Source organism: Vicugna pacos, chromosome 13 (genome assembly GCF_048564905.1).
Source record: "Vicugna pacos chromosome 13, VicPac4, whole genome shotgun sequence".
Taxonomy (NCBI): domain Eukaryota; kingdom Metazoa; phylum Chordata; class Mammalia; order Artiodactyla; family Camelidae; genus Vicugna; species Vicugna pacos.
This window is the reverse complement of record NC_132999.1, coordinates 34,115,543-34,134,701: the sequence shown is the minus strand read 5'-3', so window position 1 is coordinate 34,134,701 and position 19,159 is coordinate 34,115,543. Positions and strand designations below refer to the sequence as shown.

General features: G+C 39.0%; 1 protein-coding gene across 2 annotated transcripts in view; it reads right to left on the bottom strand.

Moving 5' to 3' along the window:
• The window catches only part of PIK3R3 (phosphoinositide-3-kinase regulatory subunit 3), an 85,042-nt gene that overhangs the window by 4,445 nt on the left and 61,438 nt on the right, over nt 1-19,159 (bottom strand). For both annotated transcript variants that reach the window (XM_015236123.3, XM_006200431.4), the window contains exons 7-10: nt 14,803-14,945; nt 12,470-12,646; nt 5,783-5,857; nt 5,172-5,342 (exon numbers count right to left, since the gene is read on the bottom strand). In XM_015236123.3, coding sequence (XP_015091609.1) covers nt 5,172-5,342; nt 5,783-5,857; nt 12,470-12,646; nt 14,803-14,945 — 566 coding nt within the window. The remainder of the gene's footprint in view (nt 1-5,171; nt 5,343-5,782; nt 5,858-12,469; nt 12,647-14,802; nt 14,946-19,159) is intronic.

Sequence of the window (19,159 nt, the reverse complement as noted above, 5' to 3'; positions counted from 1 at the left end):
TGATGAATAATGCTACTCTGAATATTTATAAACAAGTTTTTGTATGGACACATGGTTTCAGTTCTCTTGGATGTGTATCTAGGCATGGAACTGCTGAGTCATATGGTAAAATGGTTTAACTTTTTGAGAAACTGCCAAACTGTTTTCTGAAGTGGTTGCACCATTTTAAATTCCTGCCAGTGGTGTTTAGAGGATTCCAATTTTTCCACATCCTTGGCCACACTTACTATAGTCCATCTTTTTGGATTATAGTCATCCTTCTGGTATCTCATTGTGGTTCTGATTAAGAGTTCCCTAATGACTAATGATGTTGAGCATCTTTTCATATGCTTATTGACCATTTATATATCTTCTTTAAGCAAATGTCTATTTGAATCCTTTGCCCATTTTTATATTGCCTTTTTATTGTTAAGAGTTCTTTTGTATTAAACACTAGTAGCTTAGATATTTGATTTGCAAACATTTTCTCCCATTCTGGAGGTTGCCTTTTCACTTTTTTTATAGTGTCCTTTGATGCAGACAAGTCTTTGGGACAAGTAAGTCCAATTTATCTATTTTTTATTCTGTCATTTGTGCTTCTGATGTGTAAAAGAATGCTGCCTAATCCAAAGTCACAAAGATTTATGCCTATGTTTTCTCTAAGTGTTTTATCTTTTAGCTCTTATGTTAGTTCTATGATACATTTTGAGTTAATTTTTTATATGTGGTGTGAGGTTGGGGTCTAACACCTCATTCTTTTGCATGTAGCTCACCAGCTGTCCCAGCACCATGTGTCAAAATAACTATTTTTTTCCTTATTGAATGGTCTTGAGACCCTTGCTGAAAACCAACTAACTGTAAATGTAAAGGTTTATTTCTTGGCTCTCAATTCTATTCATTGATCTACATGTTTAATCTATGTCAGTACCTCACAATTTTGATTACTAGCTTTCTTGGAAGTTTTTTCACTGGGAGGTATATTTCAACTTTTTTTCTGTCCTTTCAAGATTATTTTAGCTGTTCTGGATCCCTTGCATTTTTATATGAATTTTAGGATCATCTTGTCAATTTTTGTAAAAAGCCAGCTGGAATTTTTGATAGGGATTACACCAAACATGTAGATTAATTTGGGAAGTGCTAACATCTTAACATTAGTCTTTTGATCCATGAACACAGAATGTCTTTCCACTTATTTAGGTTTTCTTTAAGTTCCTTCAGTGATGTTTCACAGTTTTCACTGTAGCTCTTGTACTTCTTTTATTTTAAACCTAAAATTTTTAAATCATTTTTATGCTATTATAAATAGCATGTGTTCTTAATCTCATTTTCAGATTGTTTATTGCTAGTACATAGAAATACAACTGATTTTTGTATGCTAATCTTTTAACCTGCAACCTTGCTGAACTCATTTACTAGCTCTAATAGTTTACTTCCTCCTTTCCAATCTGGATGCCTTTTATATCTTTTTCTTGCCTAAATGCCCTAGCCAGAACCTTCTGTACAATGATTAGAAGTGGTGAGGGCAGACATCCTTGTTTTCTTCCTGATCTTAAGAGAAAGCATTCAGTGTTTTACCACCAAGTATATTAGCTGTGGGTTTTTCACAGACACCCTTTATCAGGTTGAGGAAATGCCGGAAATGCCCTCCTAGACCTAGTTTGTTCAGTGTCTTTTAACATGTAAGAGTGTTCAATTTTGTCAAATATTTTTTGTGAATCTACTGAAATAACCAGTAGATTATTGTCAGTTGATTTTTGTCCTTAATTCTATTAATACGGTGTATTACATTGATTAATTTTTTAACGTTCTACCTCTCATGCGTTCCTGGGATGAATTCTACTTAGTCATGGTTTAAATCCTTCTTATGTGCTGCTGGAGTTGCTCTGCTAGTGTTTTGTTAAAGATTTTTATGTCTACAGTCATAAGAAATATACCCTCATAAAACGTATTGGGAAGTGTTCTCTCCTATTTTTTGGAAGAGTTTGTGAAGGAGACTTGTGTTAATTCTTTTTACAATATTTGGTAGAATTCACCAGTGAAGCTGACTGGACCTGGGCTTTTCTTTGCAGGCAGTTTTTTAAATTAATAATTCAATTTCTTTACTTGTTATAGTTCTATTCAGATTTTCTAGTTCCCCTTAAGTTGGTTTTGGTAGTTTGTATGCTTCCAGGAATTTGTCCATTTCATCTAGGTTGTTTACTTGTTGGCATATAATTATTTATAGTATTCTCTCATTATCTTTTTTTATTTCCATAAGGATTACAAGTAGTGTCTCCTCTTTCATCCTGATTTTAGCAATTTGTGTCTTCTCTCTCTCATATGTGTGGAATGTGTGTGTGAGTCCAGCCAGAAGCTGTCAATTTTGTTCATCTCAAATTCTGGTTTCATCGATTTTCTCAACTGTTTCCTTATCTCTATTTTATTTACTTCTGTTCTAATATTTACTGTTCCCTTCCTTCTCCCTGCTTGGATTTAGTTTGCTCTTCTTTTTCTAATTTCTTAAGGTGGAAGAAGATTAGGTTATTGATGTGAGATCTTCTTTTTTAATATAAATGTTTACAGTTATAAATGGCCTTCTTAGCACTGCTTTAGCTGTATTCTGTAAGTTTTGATATTTTGTGTTTCACTTTTTTTACTCATCTAAAACTATTTTCTAATTTCCCTTGTTTTCTTTTTTTGATCCACTGGTTATTTAGGAGTGTGTTGTTTACTGTCCACATTTGTGAATTTCCTAAATTTCCTTCTGTTTTTAATTTCTAATGTCTTTACATTGTGGTTATAGAGAACATATTTTATATGATTTCAACACTTTTAAATGTATTGAGACTTGTGGCCTAACCTGAGGTCTATCCTGGATAATGTTTCATGTACACTTGAAAATAATGTGTATTCTGCTGTTGTTAGATGGAGTATCCTAGACATGTCTGTTAGGTATAGCTGTTTTATAGTGTTGTTCAAGTCTTCTGTTTCCTTGTTGATTTGTCTAAATTGTTCTATCCCTAGTCAAATTTCTTATCCCAAATGGCAACAACAATAAGGATCATAGTGCTCACTACCTGACTCCCTAACCTAATGGAATACATGCGTTGCTGGCTGTAGAAAAGGCTGTAGACTTCAGCAATTTCTTCTGAGGCTTCTTTATGATATCATTAACAGAAATTAAAATGGAAAAGCCAATGAGTTCCATGCTTGACTTCCTGCTACATATCATTTTAATTTTGCTATGAGAGTCTCCTAAAAAACTGAACTTATTCATTCATATCTATACTTCAGAAAATGTCTTAAGTAAATTGGGAAATCACTGTAGGCGGCCTTTTTGTAGCTAGAGTGACTAGAAAACAAGTGGCAGTCTTTGTGATGCCAGGCTCTTTTGCTTTCAACCATCCTCCAAGTGAACCCCAATATGATATATGACTGCAGTTGGCTTTCATAGGCAAAGGAAATCCACACTGCTTTGGACTTGAGTCTGGTAAAGTCTGTGGCTAAAGCAAGGAGAAAACAGGTACTATGCTGTACACTAGACATTAACAAAACATTGTAAACCAACTACACATACATACATACACATGTACATAAAAATACAGCTCCCCAAGATACTCAAGCTGCTCCTTGGTCTCCCAGAAATTAGCCGAGCTGCTGGGCAGCTCCTACACTCAGCCAAGTCCTTAACCCACAGGCTGCCACCCAATGACCTGGATGAGAGTGAGGGACTAATGAACCGGGCTTATTGCCTTCTTTCTTTTTTATTGTTCTTAAAAAAAGATCTCAAATCCTGCAAGAACCATTCCCTCCTGCCATTTCCATTCAGATAACTTGTGTATCTGAGCCCAGGTCAGAGAGAAATGAAATGTTTCAAGTAGCTCTATCTTTGGATAACAGTAATCCAATGTACTTTTTCAACTCCTCCCTCAGTTTTTGCCCATAGATACCCCACTACTCATCCTTTCAAAATCCAGCTCAAATGCCACCTCATCCACCAAGTCTCCCAACACTCTTTCTCCATCAGAATTAGCTCTTCATGCACACAGCCTACTAAGGCTGATACCTATGTCACAGTGATTCTATTTACCTTGGATAATTAATTGTGAAATGAAGAAAGCATGGTGCAATAGACAAACGTGGGCTTTGAAACCAGGTAAAGTTGGGTTCAAACTCTGATTGCATGACAGAGACAGACCACTTAAGGACAAGACGACCATGTAAAGCACTGAGCACTCTGTTAATATGCATGTCTTTTGTCAGACCTCACCAACTTGCCCTCTTTGAGGGCAAAATTATCCTGTCATCTTTGTTTGCCTCCTGCCACGTCCATCAGTAGCATCATTATCATAATATTAGTAGATAACAGTTACTTACCATGTTCCACGTTCCAGTGCTGATCAAAGCCTATTACATTACATACATTAACTCATGCAATAGGCAGTATTATTATTAACCTTATTTTACAGATAAGAAAACTAGGCAAAGAAAGGTTAAGTGACTTACCCTAGGTGACACATTTGGTGAGTAGTAGAGTCAGGATTTGAATCCAGTATATCTGGCACCTAAGTTTGCTCTCATAACCATCCTCCTACACCTATACTCTAAGCATGGTCTTTGTCAATGAAAACAGTTGCATTTTTAAGGAAATACACATAACACTTAGGCAAAAGCTGACTGAGGAAAGATTAGTTTTCCCCAGAATTTCACTTTCCAATAAAAAGGAAAATAAGACTTTTCCAAACAAAGTTATAAGATCTTCTTACAGAAAACATCCAACATCTTCTATCACTACCCCAACAGAATACTATTTACAAAACTGAGATAGTTTTTCTTCTGAAGTAAAAACAGTTCTACTTCTAATCGAGCCTTCCTTAATCTGACGATGAAGGCCAAGTCAGGCATGCAGGAGACTACTAAAGAATTAAGATTCAATTGAAGACCTCAAATTACTTTTCACAGATACCTGAAATCCAATAGCAACAATGCAGGGCCTCACTTGCTTACCATTTAAATTAAAATCCCCCAAATAATTTCAGATGATATTTCTCCTAAAGTAACTGTTTTCTTTGTACAAATATTAATGGTCTAAGAAAGTCATGGGTCCTCATTTCACTGCACTTCAATTGATTTGATCTGAATTTTATGAGGGTCAATTTCTTATTAACCAATGTGGCAGTTTCCAAAAGGTCATAGCCCCAGAGAATACTTACACCACAGAGCAAGCGTAACATCCTTTCTTGCTACTCTCTCGAATTAAGAATGCACCATCAGGTTTCCCGTAAAGCAAGTCCTCTGCTTGTACTCGGTTGATATCCTCAACAAACCAGGTTTTCTCATCATAGTGGGGCAGGTTTTCATCTTCCTCATTGATAAAATAGGTCCTAAAAATTAAATGTTAAAACATTATTCTAAGAATCAGGTTGCTTACATCTAAAAGTAAATTCATGAATAAAACTCTCTTCTAAATCTTTAACTACAAAATGACAAAGTGAAATTGCAATTAGTTGGATGTTTTTTAAAAACTTCATCATTTGCTATCATGCAGAATGCACAGAATTCACATGTCCCATACAATAAGCTGACACATGAATGTCTGAATGAGCAATGCTTATTATGTGTCCAGGCTTCATCCGATGCAGGAGGTCTCTGAGCTCAAGTGCCTTTGGGTAACTCCTGAGGCAATTCAATTTAAAGAGATGCAAAGTTCTTGATTCAATGTCCTCCAGTAACAAAGAGAACCAACATTTAGCAGTATTAAGAAGGCCCACGTCTTATACTGGGAACAAAGCCCTCTGACAGAAAGGTATAGAGAAGAACTTACTCATCAGCATCTTCATTCTTGATTCCCAGCCAGGCATTTAGACGCTTCTGCCTCACTCCTTTGTGATTGAGCCACCTGCCAGAGGGAAGACACCAGTGTCACTATCCGTGCAAACTCTGCCTGGACAAAGTAGACCCATCCAAGCTAACCAAACTTCCGAAGTTGAGGAACCTCTCATTTTCCACAGTCCCACCAAGAGTGGCCAGAGATTTCCCTAAACTAGTTTCTCCATTACTTTTCCTTCAACTTTCTGCAAAAAGGCAGAAACACAGAGCTACCTGAAATCAGGCATCTCGCACTCTTCACTGTCCTTTTCTGGAAGTTCTATCACCACAAGCACACACATCCATATGCACTCAAATACAACAGGACACTTGTTTCTGAAATCATTAGGTAGGTGAGCATGGTGTCACATCTGCAATCTCTACTCAACCAGAAGACACAACTCCTCTGTGGCCTACTACACTGAGTTCAAAATTCTAAAACAGAATTTCAAGGTCTACTTTTGTACCTAAGCAAACCACAAGAAATTCAGGGTGGCAACCTGTATAATTAATACAAACTTACTTCATCACCAGGCAAATCATCGTATTTTAAAATATACCAATATTTAGATGTAAAATGAATCATTACATTTAGTTCTACTGAGATGGACGATGGTCTAAAACTTGAGTGACCTTATAAAAACTCTCATCACTATCTGCCAACCAGGCTCTTGATGGATTCAGATCTCATCAGAAACAGCACCTCCTCAGGGAGGGCTACCCTAACTCTCCCTGCTTAGGCAGTCCACCAGTCACACTGTCTGTACTTTACCTTAATTTATCATCTTCACAGCACTTGCACAAAATTCATTATTTTATATTTTCACTCGTTTAAGTTTGCCACCCCCACTAAAACGTAAGCTGCTTTAAAGAAAGGCATCTGTCCTGTTCCAGGCTATTCCGAATGCTAGAATCAGTGCCAGCACATAGTAGATACTCAACAGTCAGTATCTACTGTCAGTCAGAAAGTAGTCAGTAAACATTTGTAGGTGAGTGCTTTTAACAAAATCTTCAGGGTCAACTGCCAGGTCATATTGTTTCTCTCTGACCCAAAAGTACACTAGATAACTTGGCATTACACCTAATTTCTGTCCGTTCTTCTAGACAGGTTACACAGCCCAAGACAGTAACATGTCTCAGTAAGACATGTTCTTCAGTTAACCTGGATTTCATTTTTATGCTTACAGAAACTGGAAAACAGCTAACATACAATCTTGATAGAATTCATTTAATAACAAACCCCCTCCTACACCATCACTTCTCTTAGCAAAATATCCAGACACCCTCATCTAAACATTCTTATCATTCAAAATTTTCTCTCCTTGAAGAACTGATCTTTCCTTTATTAAATAAAGAGACAAGCACACTGGGTAAAAAATAAACAAACTGCAACCACATTTTCTCTCAAGTCCCCATTTTCTTTTAACCACTAACCTCTTTACACTGAGCTTCCCCTTCTGCCACAAGGAATGTGGGGACACCCAGGGAACTCCAGGAGAAAGAGAAGAATGTTTTGGTTCACTCTTTATCTCCGATGGCCTCTGCCTTCTGACACAGGCAAGTTCATCTACCACTATAGAGTTCTGAGTCCTTAAACATCTAATAGCAATGCTAGGAACTGGCTGGCTTTTAAAAATAATTTTTAAAATGCTCAAGTAATTTTAGTAAGTATGTTAATTCATATTTAACTTACTACTATTGAGTAATGCCTAGATCATATGGAAAGCAGTAGCTTCAACGGGAAAAACCTGAACAAAAGCATCAAAGACCTAACATCCAATTCTCCTTCTGTTACTAATTGTATGGTCTTTTTTTTTTTTTCCATTCTAAAAAAGTTACAAAGTTGAAGTTACAACATAAATTCAGTGCATAAAAGATACACTTATTTTCCTTATGTTCAGTTTCATTTTTCAAAATAAAATCCCTAATCAAACTGTCTTTTTGTTTACTACATACTATGACATTTTACTTAATTTCTATCAGTCAGGGTCTTGGCTAGAAGCAGAAGGCACGGTCAAACTGGTAGTTGAGGAGAGCTGACTATTTACAAAGGTCTGGAGAGGTTTTGGAGAAACTCTCAAGGGATGATACAGTACCTTGGGTCTAGCAATAGTGGGAAGCCATAACCTCTCCTAGGATTGAGGAATCAGTCAGCTGGAGAGAGCAGCGACCTGAACTCAGAGAGTACTACATGGAGAGTGCCACCGTTGGTGGAGAATGGGACACAGCCACCTCACAGTCATCATCCAGGGAGGAAGCTGGAAAACAAATACTCTTACTTCACCCTTCTGCCCTCTCATCTCCTGCCAGTGCCTCCAAATGGCCACAACTAATTAGAAGTCAGAGTGCAAATAGATTCATTTTCTTAGCCACAGAGCAGGGTGGGGAAAAGATGAAGAGTAGAAATTGTGTGGGCAAATGGAAAATTCCATCCTTTGAAATGGCTGAACTTTAAGTGGACTTTTTTCCAGGACCTATTATCCTCAGGTAAAGAAGATGGCTTCTGTACTCAAGGAGTATTTGGCCAGAATAAGAGAATAGGACTTTTAGTGGCTTATTTAGGACATGTTTTAATGTAAGATTAAACTAACTTTTGTAGTCACAATGTGTACCTTCACTTAACAATTATTGACATGGTAATGTCCTTCAGAATTCCTCATACACACTGCTGCCCCATCCTGCCTCTCCAATTCTGCGTTTGGGAAGTTGACTTTTTGGAGCTGTAAGATAACATTTATTCAAATTAAGTTTTATGATACTCAGTTTGGATCACAGTTTCAGTCTCCTGGGATCTTTCTGGACCTGGATATTTTATCATCTATCTTATCAGCTGCTCCTCCTAGCTTTTTGTCATCCTAAATATGATCAGCTGTTTGTTAAAGATCATCCAATCATTGATAATAATATTATAGGGAGTGGCTATGGGTGGACTCCCAAGACACACTACCTCAGACTACTTTAGGATGGCAATAATTCAGAGCATATTAGTCAGGCCAGACTAAGTCATGCTGCAGTCACACACAAATTGTGTGGTCTTGACCAGCCTTCCTTTATGCTTCAGTATTCTCTTCTAAAAAATAGGAAACCTACTACTCCTGTAGCTTTATTAAAGTTATCTTAAGAAAAACATGAGAAAAAAATTAGCTGGTGTTAGCATATCCTTACCCAGTCCCCACCTCAGCATGTAGGACGGGAAAATATGTATATATGGTGTCCTTCAACCCAACTACTCCCCTCCAAGAGAAAAAGAGTTTGTGTTTCAGTCCAAGAATAAGAATTACATTGGGCAGTCCCTGAGAGAGAGGGATAAGAAAATAACACTTTGAAGCTAAGGCAGTTCTGAAAGAGAATTTATGCTTCCCTAAAGCATGGCTAAAGAATTAGGTGGGGTGACAGAAAAGGGTTCCCAAGCACAAGGCACCCTGGATGGAAGGCAAAGTTTTAAGATGCAGAGTCCATCGGGAGCCAGTAAGGAGATGACTGTGAAGAGCACCTCTGAATTTTATGGAACAGCGGTATTTAACCAGATGGCAGGACCCAGTGATTAGGGGTAGAGGAAGCACCCAATGATGGCAGTGATAAGGGACAAGAAACTTGTACTCCCCACAGACTAGTTCCTGGCACTACATCAGGATGACATTCTTATACGATCTGTGAGTGTGTGCGCACGCGTGCGCAAGTGTGTGCTCACAGAAGGTAGGAAAGTCCTAGTTAAAACCAAGATAAAATATTTCTTTTATAACCAGGCAGGTGGGAACTGGGAATAAATTAATTTTAATTTAAAGAAAAAGAGGATTACAACTTGTCTTGCATTAAGTTTTACGGACAGAACTTCACACTCCCTATATAAAATTGAGATAATCTAAGACATTTTGAATAAAAAATTCACTGTGAAAAATGTAAAGTTGTAAGAGATAAATTACAGAATGATTAACTACTCTAAAAACCCAGACCATCACTGATGGAAAAGTAAAATAGGGCAGCCACTGTGGAAAAGTCTGGCAGTTCCACAGTTAAACAGAGTTACCACATGACCCTGCAACAATTCTACTCCTTGACATATTCAGGAGAACTGAAAATCTATGTGCATACAAAAAATTACACATGAACATTCAGAGCAGCCTTATTCACAATATCCAAAACGCAGAAACAACCTAAATGCCCATCAATTGATGGAGAGTTAAACAATATGTAGTGTATATCCATATAATGGAATATTATTTGGCCATAAAAAGGAATAAGGTACTGATATATGGCTATACATGGATGACCCTCGAAAACATGCTGAGTGAAAAAAGCTACTCCTAAAAGACTGCATATCATATGATTCCATGTACATGAAATGTTCAGAAGAGGCAAACCCATAAATACAGAAAATAGAATAGTGGCTGCTTAGGGCTGGAGGGAATAGGGTGATGGGGGATGACAGGTAAAAGGGTACATGGTTGCTTTTTAAGGTGATGAAAATGTTCCAAAATTGACTATGTTGATGGTTACATATATCTATGAATATACTGAAAAATACTGAATTAAACACTTTAAATACGTGAATTGTGATGGGATGTAAACTGTCTCTCAATAAAGTTGTTTTAAAAAACAGAACACACCATGCTCTACAGAACTCTTTGGTTACAAATTCCCCAGTACATATTACTCAAAACTCATTATTAATACCCCTATATTATTATGGCAAGTTATTCTTTATTTTGAACTTATAAATTTAGGTTTATGAATACCAATAAAAGTAAACGGTAGGGGTATTAATGATGAGTTTTGAGTAATATGTACTGGGGAATCTGTAACCAAAAGGGTAATCATGAACACTACTCCTAATGAAAAAGAACTGCAAATGAACAACCAAATTCCTTTTTTGAAAAGGAATTTTAAGGGGTTTTATATTTAAGAAATGAAATTCTCTAAGCATTCAAGGATATTCTAGAAAATAGTACATCGGGATCTCAGAAGAGAACCTCAAAAAATCCTTACGGGCTCTGCGGTGAGAAGTCAGGGGAACATCTACATGCAAAGGGGGCTTAATGGAACTAATGACAATCTCCATTTGGGTGCTGCAGAATTCCAAACAATTCCAAGTCCAAAACAGGACCAAAGAGGGCTCATATGCTGTATCATACAGCAATGTTCACACGTAGCACACATGTTACAACCTCTGTCCTTCAGGACCGACTGTACAGTTTCAGCATTAGAGCAGACTAAGCCCACCAGTCCTAGCGCTGTCTTTGTTAGAAACACCAAAGCACGGACGCTGGGACACTGGACGATCCTCCCTGAAGCAACCCTTCCAAAAGAGGTAACAGTTTTCTGTGTCTCCCTAAACATCCTGGCAGGATATGAGCAGGTCATGGCTTACCATCCATGATATTACCTAACCTCTCTTCTATTTAGCTCACATAACTTGTTAAAGAACTTTCAAGGTCTGGTTTGCCACTTAGTCATGCACCTTGGGATGATATGTTTCTTAATATCTCATTGCTTCCCAGGGAAAAGGAGTACTTCCATTCACTCCTTTGGTCCATGGTATAGCCTCCTTGGGCCTTTCTTCAGCTTCATTATGTGACCAGAACCACATAAGCATTCCAAGAGCAGACACACCCTGCTTTTAGACAAGGGCACCTCCTTCCCTTGTTTCCAAAGCTCTTCTGTATGCTTTGTGTATTTGCTTGACTTTTTTTGGCCACAATAGCAAACTGAAAGATCTCTAGAGAAGAGGATTATTAAAAACTACTCAGCGTAGTGTAGTTATAATTGTTTGCCCCCAAACTGTACCTTAAATTCCCTTTACTGACAACAGTCACTGTTTCAACCCCTAAGCTTCTACTTTATCCCTTCCTCCTTTCTCACACAAAGAAACCCTGAAGTCTATGGAAAACCCCGTCAAAGTCTTCACTCTGTCTCCTCCTGCCAGGAGTTTGAATTAAGTGTGTTACATGCATGAAAGTCAGGCATAAACATATTTCATAACAGTCCATTCATCACCTAGAACTAAGCCTAATATATTTTCCTTTCTTGTAGATTCTCTCCTTCTATGAAGCAGTCATCCAGCCTTTTAAAAATCAAATCCACACATCTTGTTCTGATAATATATTTTTCAATCTATTTGTAATATATATATTATATATATCATTATCTCTAGCCAAATCACATAGTTTTCCATCACTCCTCAGTACGCCATCTTTCATACCTGCTATAGACACATTCCTGTTACTTAAGTGGAGAATTTTATTTCTTAAATATAAAAACCCTTCTAATGGCTTGTTCTCTATACTTATTTGTAGGCCCCACTCTCAGTATCCTTGCCTGTGCCCATGAAGGGTAATTTCTGTTTCTATGCTTCTTCTCTGTAGCAAAGATTCTAGGTTTTGTGTTTTAGGCAAACATTAATCTGTACTTTTTAAGCTCTATCACTTTGTTCATCTATATGATTACAGCCCTACCTTCTGACTGGCCCCACACTTGACTTCAGGTGGACTCTGGTACCCCTGCAGCTAACAAGACTGCTTCCCTAAACTCTTACAATCTTATCGGCCAGTTCTCAATTACAAATCTCTTCTTCTACCTCTAGCATCTCTGGTGCCAGCACAAATGGTGGTGGTGGTTCCCTCCCACACAGGCCCAGAACACTCACACGAGGTGCTGATCTCGGATCTTGCGCAGCTGGATCAGGTCAGGTTTGATACTGTTCATTTTTTTATCTATTTCCCGGTTGTCCAAAGCTTGTTTCTTCAAATCCTGCTCTAGACGCATTTTGCTATCATGAATCTCACCCAGACGTGATTTCAATTTGTCATAATTCATCATAATTCTGTGAAAATATGTGACATATTAAGGCTAACATAGGAACCAAGCAGAAGCGTTCTCTAGTGTGAACATAGTCCTAATTCCTTAAGTGTGGCGGACACCTGTTGTTTTTGCCCAGCGCACACCCGCTCCCAGTCTCTTGGTACTGCACCCTGATGCTCCCTGCAGGTGAGGGTCCTGCCCCCATCACAGACACACACAGCCTACACTGGCCAGTAAGAGCATTCCATTCCCTCCTATCCCTACCTCAGGCCACAGCAACTTGTTCAAGAACGGGCATAATACCCAAACTGACCCAATGAGGGTCAGTTCTAGGACTCTTGCTAGAAATATTGCAAACAGATTCTCTCTTTCCACTGGGATTGGTAAATTATGAACATGTGATTCTAGCACTCCCAGCAGTTAGTACCACCACCTCACAGGCCTGCCTGAGGACAAAACCAACACAGAGAAAAACTGAGACAAAAGACAGAGTACGAGGAGAATCCTGGTGATCTTGTTTGGGCCCTGGATTCAGCCATGACTGAACAAGTAAAGCTGGGTTACTGTGTGAATTAAATGTGGTAACACATGTAAAAGGAATAAACAATGTCTGGGACATCTTGGTAATCCCTCAGGAGATGATGACCCTAACTTCCCCAGCACACCAAGTTTTGCTGTGTTCTGAACCCCAAGGCAACAACTGTCCACATTACTCATTTGTCACTCAATAATATATAGTTTTTATGTTACTATTAAAATTTCATCATGCTACTTTACCTCCTTTTGCAACTAAACTACAAGTTCTTTTCTATTTCTTCATTATTAATAATTGTCATTTATTGATACCATATGTCAAGATACAAACACACACCTTTCTGTACCATGAATGTGTGTGTGTGTATTACTTCATTCTCACAGCATTTCAACAAGGTTTTATCCATAGTTTTATGGAGGAAGAAACAGGCCCAGAGAGTTAAGTAACTCACCCAAGGACACTCAGCTAGTAAATGGTTAACCCTTAAGCCATACTACTTATACTACACTTAATCCTATTCTTATGCACACAGAAGTACACTAGTACTTTGGTGCTAATATGAGAAATAATTTTGCTTTCCATACGCGTATGCTTCATTTTTATTATGTACTTTTTTTTCACTTCTCAGCCCACTGTTACTTGGCTCAGTCTTCTAATACCCCACTAAATTTGCTTTGGTAAAGGCTCTTTCGTTGTGAGATCCAATACTTCTCATGCTTCTCACTCTCGCGCTCTCTGTGCAATGTAATCTCATCCTCAGTATCTACTATCACCTACACACATGTGCTTCCTAGATCCTGTCTGTACCCTGAGTTCCAAACAACCAGCTGCCTGCCCCTCAGATAAGCCTATGTGGGTTCTCACAGGAGCATCACATTCATTGGGTCCAACTCCAAACTCTCCTCATGTACTTCCCATTTTGGTGAATAATACCATCGCTTAGTCACTCATTTCAGAAATCTACGAATAATCTTTGGCTTCTCCCACACCTGCCATATCTTGGCAGGCATCAAGTCTTCAGCATTTCTGTTAACTCTGTCTCCTTTCCTGCCATTGCTCTGGTTCAGGCCTTTACCATCTTTTAACCTGATGACCACAAAGATGCCGTCAGTCACCTGCAACAAGCAGGCTAGTCTTCCTGCCTATGCTCTTGTTCTGCCTTCAATTTATTCTCAGACTGCTGTTGTTGGTTTTCAGTTCAACAACTATTCCATGAGCACTATGTGCTCTCAGGCACCATAATATGTGCTGGAACTATCAGGGAAAAAATAAGCCAGCATCCTTACTCTCAACAAGCTTGCACTTCGTGGGTGTGACCCTCAGTAAATGTCACAAGAGGGATCAGGACCAGATACTATGAAGCTAGGGACAAAAAGCTTCTAAACTACTCCAGGGAATCAGAGAAGAGTTTTCGAGAAAAAGTCACATCTACAGCTGAGCCCCAAAAGATGAGCAGGGGTCAACAATTAAGGATGGAGAAAGAATGCACAAGTGAGGAGGGTCAGTTTGGTGCTATAAGTGTGAACAGCAAGTAATTCCATACAGCAGTTTGAGGCGGGGTAAAAGCAGACATGACAGATATCACTGGAGAAGAAAAGACGTCTTGTCTCACTGATGCACTTGGAGGTAGTAGGTAGGTTTACCGTTCAATTTCCTTTTCATTCCCCTCTCTCCGAAATCGCTCAATATATTCTTTGCTATGTTGTTCTTGTGTGTGACACTGCTCTTCAAATATTTTAATTGTTTCATTAAAAGCTTCAATTGCAGTCCTCTTCATCTGGATTTCCTATAGGAGAAAAAACAAAAACATATACTTCATTATTTTTTGAAACCTTAATCTTTTAAAACAAATCTTACAGTTCTAGTTATAATTCCATATAAGATCAAATTAAGAGGGCTAAAATGAAGCCCTTTATTAAACTCTTGTCCTTATTACTTTTTTGCAAAAGACATCATTCAAACTCTAAAAGAAAAATAACTATTACCTGCAATATAGCTGAGAACCCCAGAAAGTCCTCTGAGTTACTAAGAGAGATGAACCCTGAAGACGAGGATAAAGTTCTGCCTGTGTAACTACTGTAGTGCTGACCTGCAAAAGGCACTGAGGGAGTGAAGAGAAAGCACGGAGGAGTCCACGCACCAGCGTGCAAAGCCTTACTCCCAGAAGAGCCCTGTAGAGTCTATTTACTCTTACTTTCATTTCTAAAGCATGTCATTTTCCAAACAGATCCATCAGTAGATTAATCTGATTATAAGCAGAAAGTGAAAAGGGGAAGAATAACGGCTAACATCAGTTGCCGAATAAGATGAAACACTAAAAACTCCACAAAGCAGAAGTCCAGGAGGCTAGGCCAGTCAGCGCCAGGTAAGCAGCCCTCCACGTTTCAGTGAGCTCTGAGGGCATCTGTGCACTTTAGCACCTGAATCAAGAGTCCCCTAAAATCTTCAGAGAGGGTTAAATTTTGTTCAGTTTACTTCAGAAAGTCAAGAAATACGTATAAAGGTCTAGAAAGATTACTATCCTGGTTAATTTCAACAAATGATTACTGAGAATCTACTATATAGAAAGTACCACCTAGTGGTAAAGAGATTCATAAGACATGGAGTCTTCCCTCCAGGATTCAGAATACACAGGTGAAACAGATTTCTGAACTCTAATAAGGCTTTGTTTCATATCATGATACTGGCAACAAAGTGGGCTGAATTGGTTACTGCTTTACAGAGGCTTCAAGGGGGTGGCAACATCTGAGCTAGATCTCAAAGAACTGGGGTAGGAGGAGAAAATTCAGCATTGCACACGGATGGCAAGGCATCTACATGAAATAACAGTGGATGTTCAGGATCAGCAACAGCTCAGTAGGTCTGGAGCATAAGGGATGCCAGTAGATGAGGGACATTAGAACCTTGTGATGTTATATAATTGAGGTTACAGCATGCATATCTCAAAGAGTCCTATAAGCTTTATTGGAATGCACATATCTAAATATCGAGCTATAAATTCTACAACTCTCAAATTAGAGTGGAGGGTCTTAGCTCCCTGGCAAGGTTAGAAATTACCAACAAAGTTCTGGCCTGTATCATCAAAGAAAACACCAATAATTGGACTTTACTTACACTGGTATACGTGTCAGTAAGTAGGGCAGCAAAGGGAAAAGTATTTGGTATCACTGCCAAAGCAGCTGCTCCCCCATAAATAATGCCACTATACCTACCACCAAAACTATAAACCTATGTATCTTTACACCCCTTCCCTCCTTTCTCTTCCCTTTTATCTCCATGTGCTCTGAGTCACACTGCTTCTTCCTTTCTCAGGTACTTCATTCCATCACATCAGCTAGCCCCTCTTCATTCACGCTCCCAGGTTAATGGTTCTTTCTCATCAGTGTACAAACAAGTTCTAGTAACACCATTTGAAAAAATATCCCTTAACCCTAAATTCTCTTCCAGTCACAGTTAAGTGTTAAGAGTTTATATGAGCTCTCTTTCCTTGTATCTCATTCGTACTGCAGCTCACTCTATTCTGGCTTCTGTACTCTCCATTCCATAGAGACTGCTCTTTCCAAGGTCACCAAGGATTTCATTGCCAAATTCCTGTCTCTAATTCCAAACCATCACTAAATCCTATCACTTTTCCTCCTAATTAATGTAATCCAGATGTCAAATATCCCCAGTTGCAGTCTGTTCTCACCCTGTGCCAACTCTGACTCAGGATACACTATCTCTTCCCATTCTCTGGGAAGAATTTGACTGCATCAAACCAATAGAGATTTTTATCTACGATTTCACAGGGGAAAAAAAAAACCAGTGGTCTCTAACACTCACAAATAGAGGAGATCCATTCTTTAATTTCCCCTCAACACTTATAGTCCCAGCAACTCTCCTACACTGCTAATCACTGGGTCCCTCTGGATCCCTCCTCTTGTCCCCCACCTCCCAAAGCTTTAAGCCTCCAAGGCTCTTCTCTGCTCAGCCCCATCTCAAGTCTTGCTCTCAATTCTCACATAGAGAAATTAGTCCTCTTCTAGCTTTTTTGGTTGCTTCTATTCACCCCCATTCCCTGCTCCCCAACCAGGGATTCCAAGTCCAGAACCCAGTCTCATATCAGCTGCTCAGAACTCGTATTCTGCTGTTAAGTCCCCAGTATTATGAAGCATGTTTGCAGCATGTGGAGCTTTCTCTGCTTTCTCCAGCCATGGCAAGAAAGCAGAAATGCAGCCTACATGAGCCAAAGCCATATGCAACTTTGGCCATTTTTCCTAGCCTCCATTCACAGGAGGGTTAGCCCTCCCTGAGCTTCCAGTTCATACCATGAGTCTGACTTCAGAAGGCCCTTGACAAGGGTGGAGTGCTTTGGTTCATTATCTTGTAGAAATTCATTCAACAAACAACTGAACACTAACTATATGCCAGGCATCATTTGAAGCACTTGGGAAACGTAAGTGAACAAGCTTAAAATCAAGATTTCTGCCCTCCTGGAACTTATAGTTTAGGGGGTTATGCAGACTATAAATAACAGATATAACATATAAAGTAATAGCAAATAAATTACATAGTTTGTTAGAAGGTAAGACATTATGGAAAAAATAAAGGAGAATGGAGAAGGAGAAGTGAAATACGAGTTGAAATTTTAAATGAAGTTGTCAGGTAGGCCTTGCTGAGATGACAACACTTGAGCAAAGTCCTGAAGGAGATGAGGGGGTTAGCCGGGTGATTATCTGGGGCAGGGGAGTGTTTCAGGCAAGGAATTAGTGTAAATACTCAAAAGGAGGAAACAGGTCAAATGTACTCGAGGAACAGCAAGGAAGCTAGTGTGGCTGGAGTACAGTGAGGACGAGAGTTCTAAGAATGAGGTCAGAGAGGAAGAGGGGCACAGACCACATCTGGGCATTGTAGAAAGGACTCTGACTTTGTGTAAAACGCGGAACCAGAGATAGGTTTGAAACAAAACAGTGCTATGATCTTACCTACGTTTCACAAGCATCACCCAGCTGAGATGCTGAGAACTGCTGAGGAGGAGGGGAACATGGATAAGGGCAAGCAGACCAGTTAGGAGGCTTCTGCGGCAAATCAAGGCACAAAACGACAGCGGCTTAGATCAAGGCATTAACGGTGGTAAGAAGGGGTAGGTTCTGGGTGTATTCTAAAGGTAAAGTTAACAGGAGTTCCTGATGGATTGGACGCAAGGTATAAAAAAGCGAGCCAAGAATGACTTCAAAGCTTTTAGCCTGAGCAAGAAGAAGGGACATGGTAACTCTCAACTGAGATAGGGAAGGAGAAGGTAGAACAGCCCTGAGATGGAATATCAGAGTTCTATTTTCAATATGTTAAGTTTGAGATATCTATTTAAACATCCAAGTGACGCTGAAGAACAGGCCATTGGATGTATGAGTCTAGAGTTAAAAGAAGTTAGAAGAACCAGATATAAGTTTGGGAGTTACTGGCAATACAGATGGTATGTAAAGCCACGAGATTGTCTGAGACACCAGAGAGCGAAAGACTAACTAGAAAAGAGAAGAGGATCATAGTCGAAGAGGAGAAACCAGCAAAGACTGAGAAGGAGCTACCAGGGAGGTCAAGCTATCAGCTGTCTCTGCTTATTTCCAGATCTGGAAGCTCCATTTATGATGATTATTATAGGCTTCACTTCCACCTCTGATCTACAGAAATATTCATACTGTTTTTGCATACAGCCATGGGCTTTTAATGTGTATCATTTTTAGCATGAAATATAGTAAGTGCATAAAAAATACACAGCTTAACAAATTATTATAAAATGAACACTCACTACCAGCACCCTAGAAACTTAGAAAAACCCCCTGCGTATCTTTACTGGATCACAACTCCCTGCCTTTTCCCCCTCCGCCTCCCCTGCCTTGATAATAACACTGTCCTGCCCTTTATGATGATCATTTTCTTGTTATTCTTTACGGTTTGGCCACTTGATGCTCCTAGCCAAAATAAAAAAGTTTAACACTTACTTGGTTTTTTTACCTTATATGA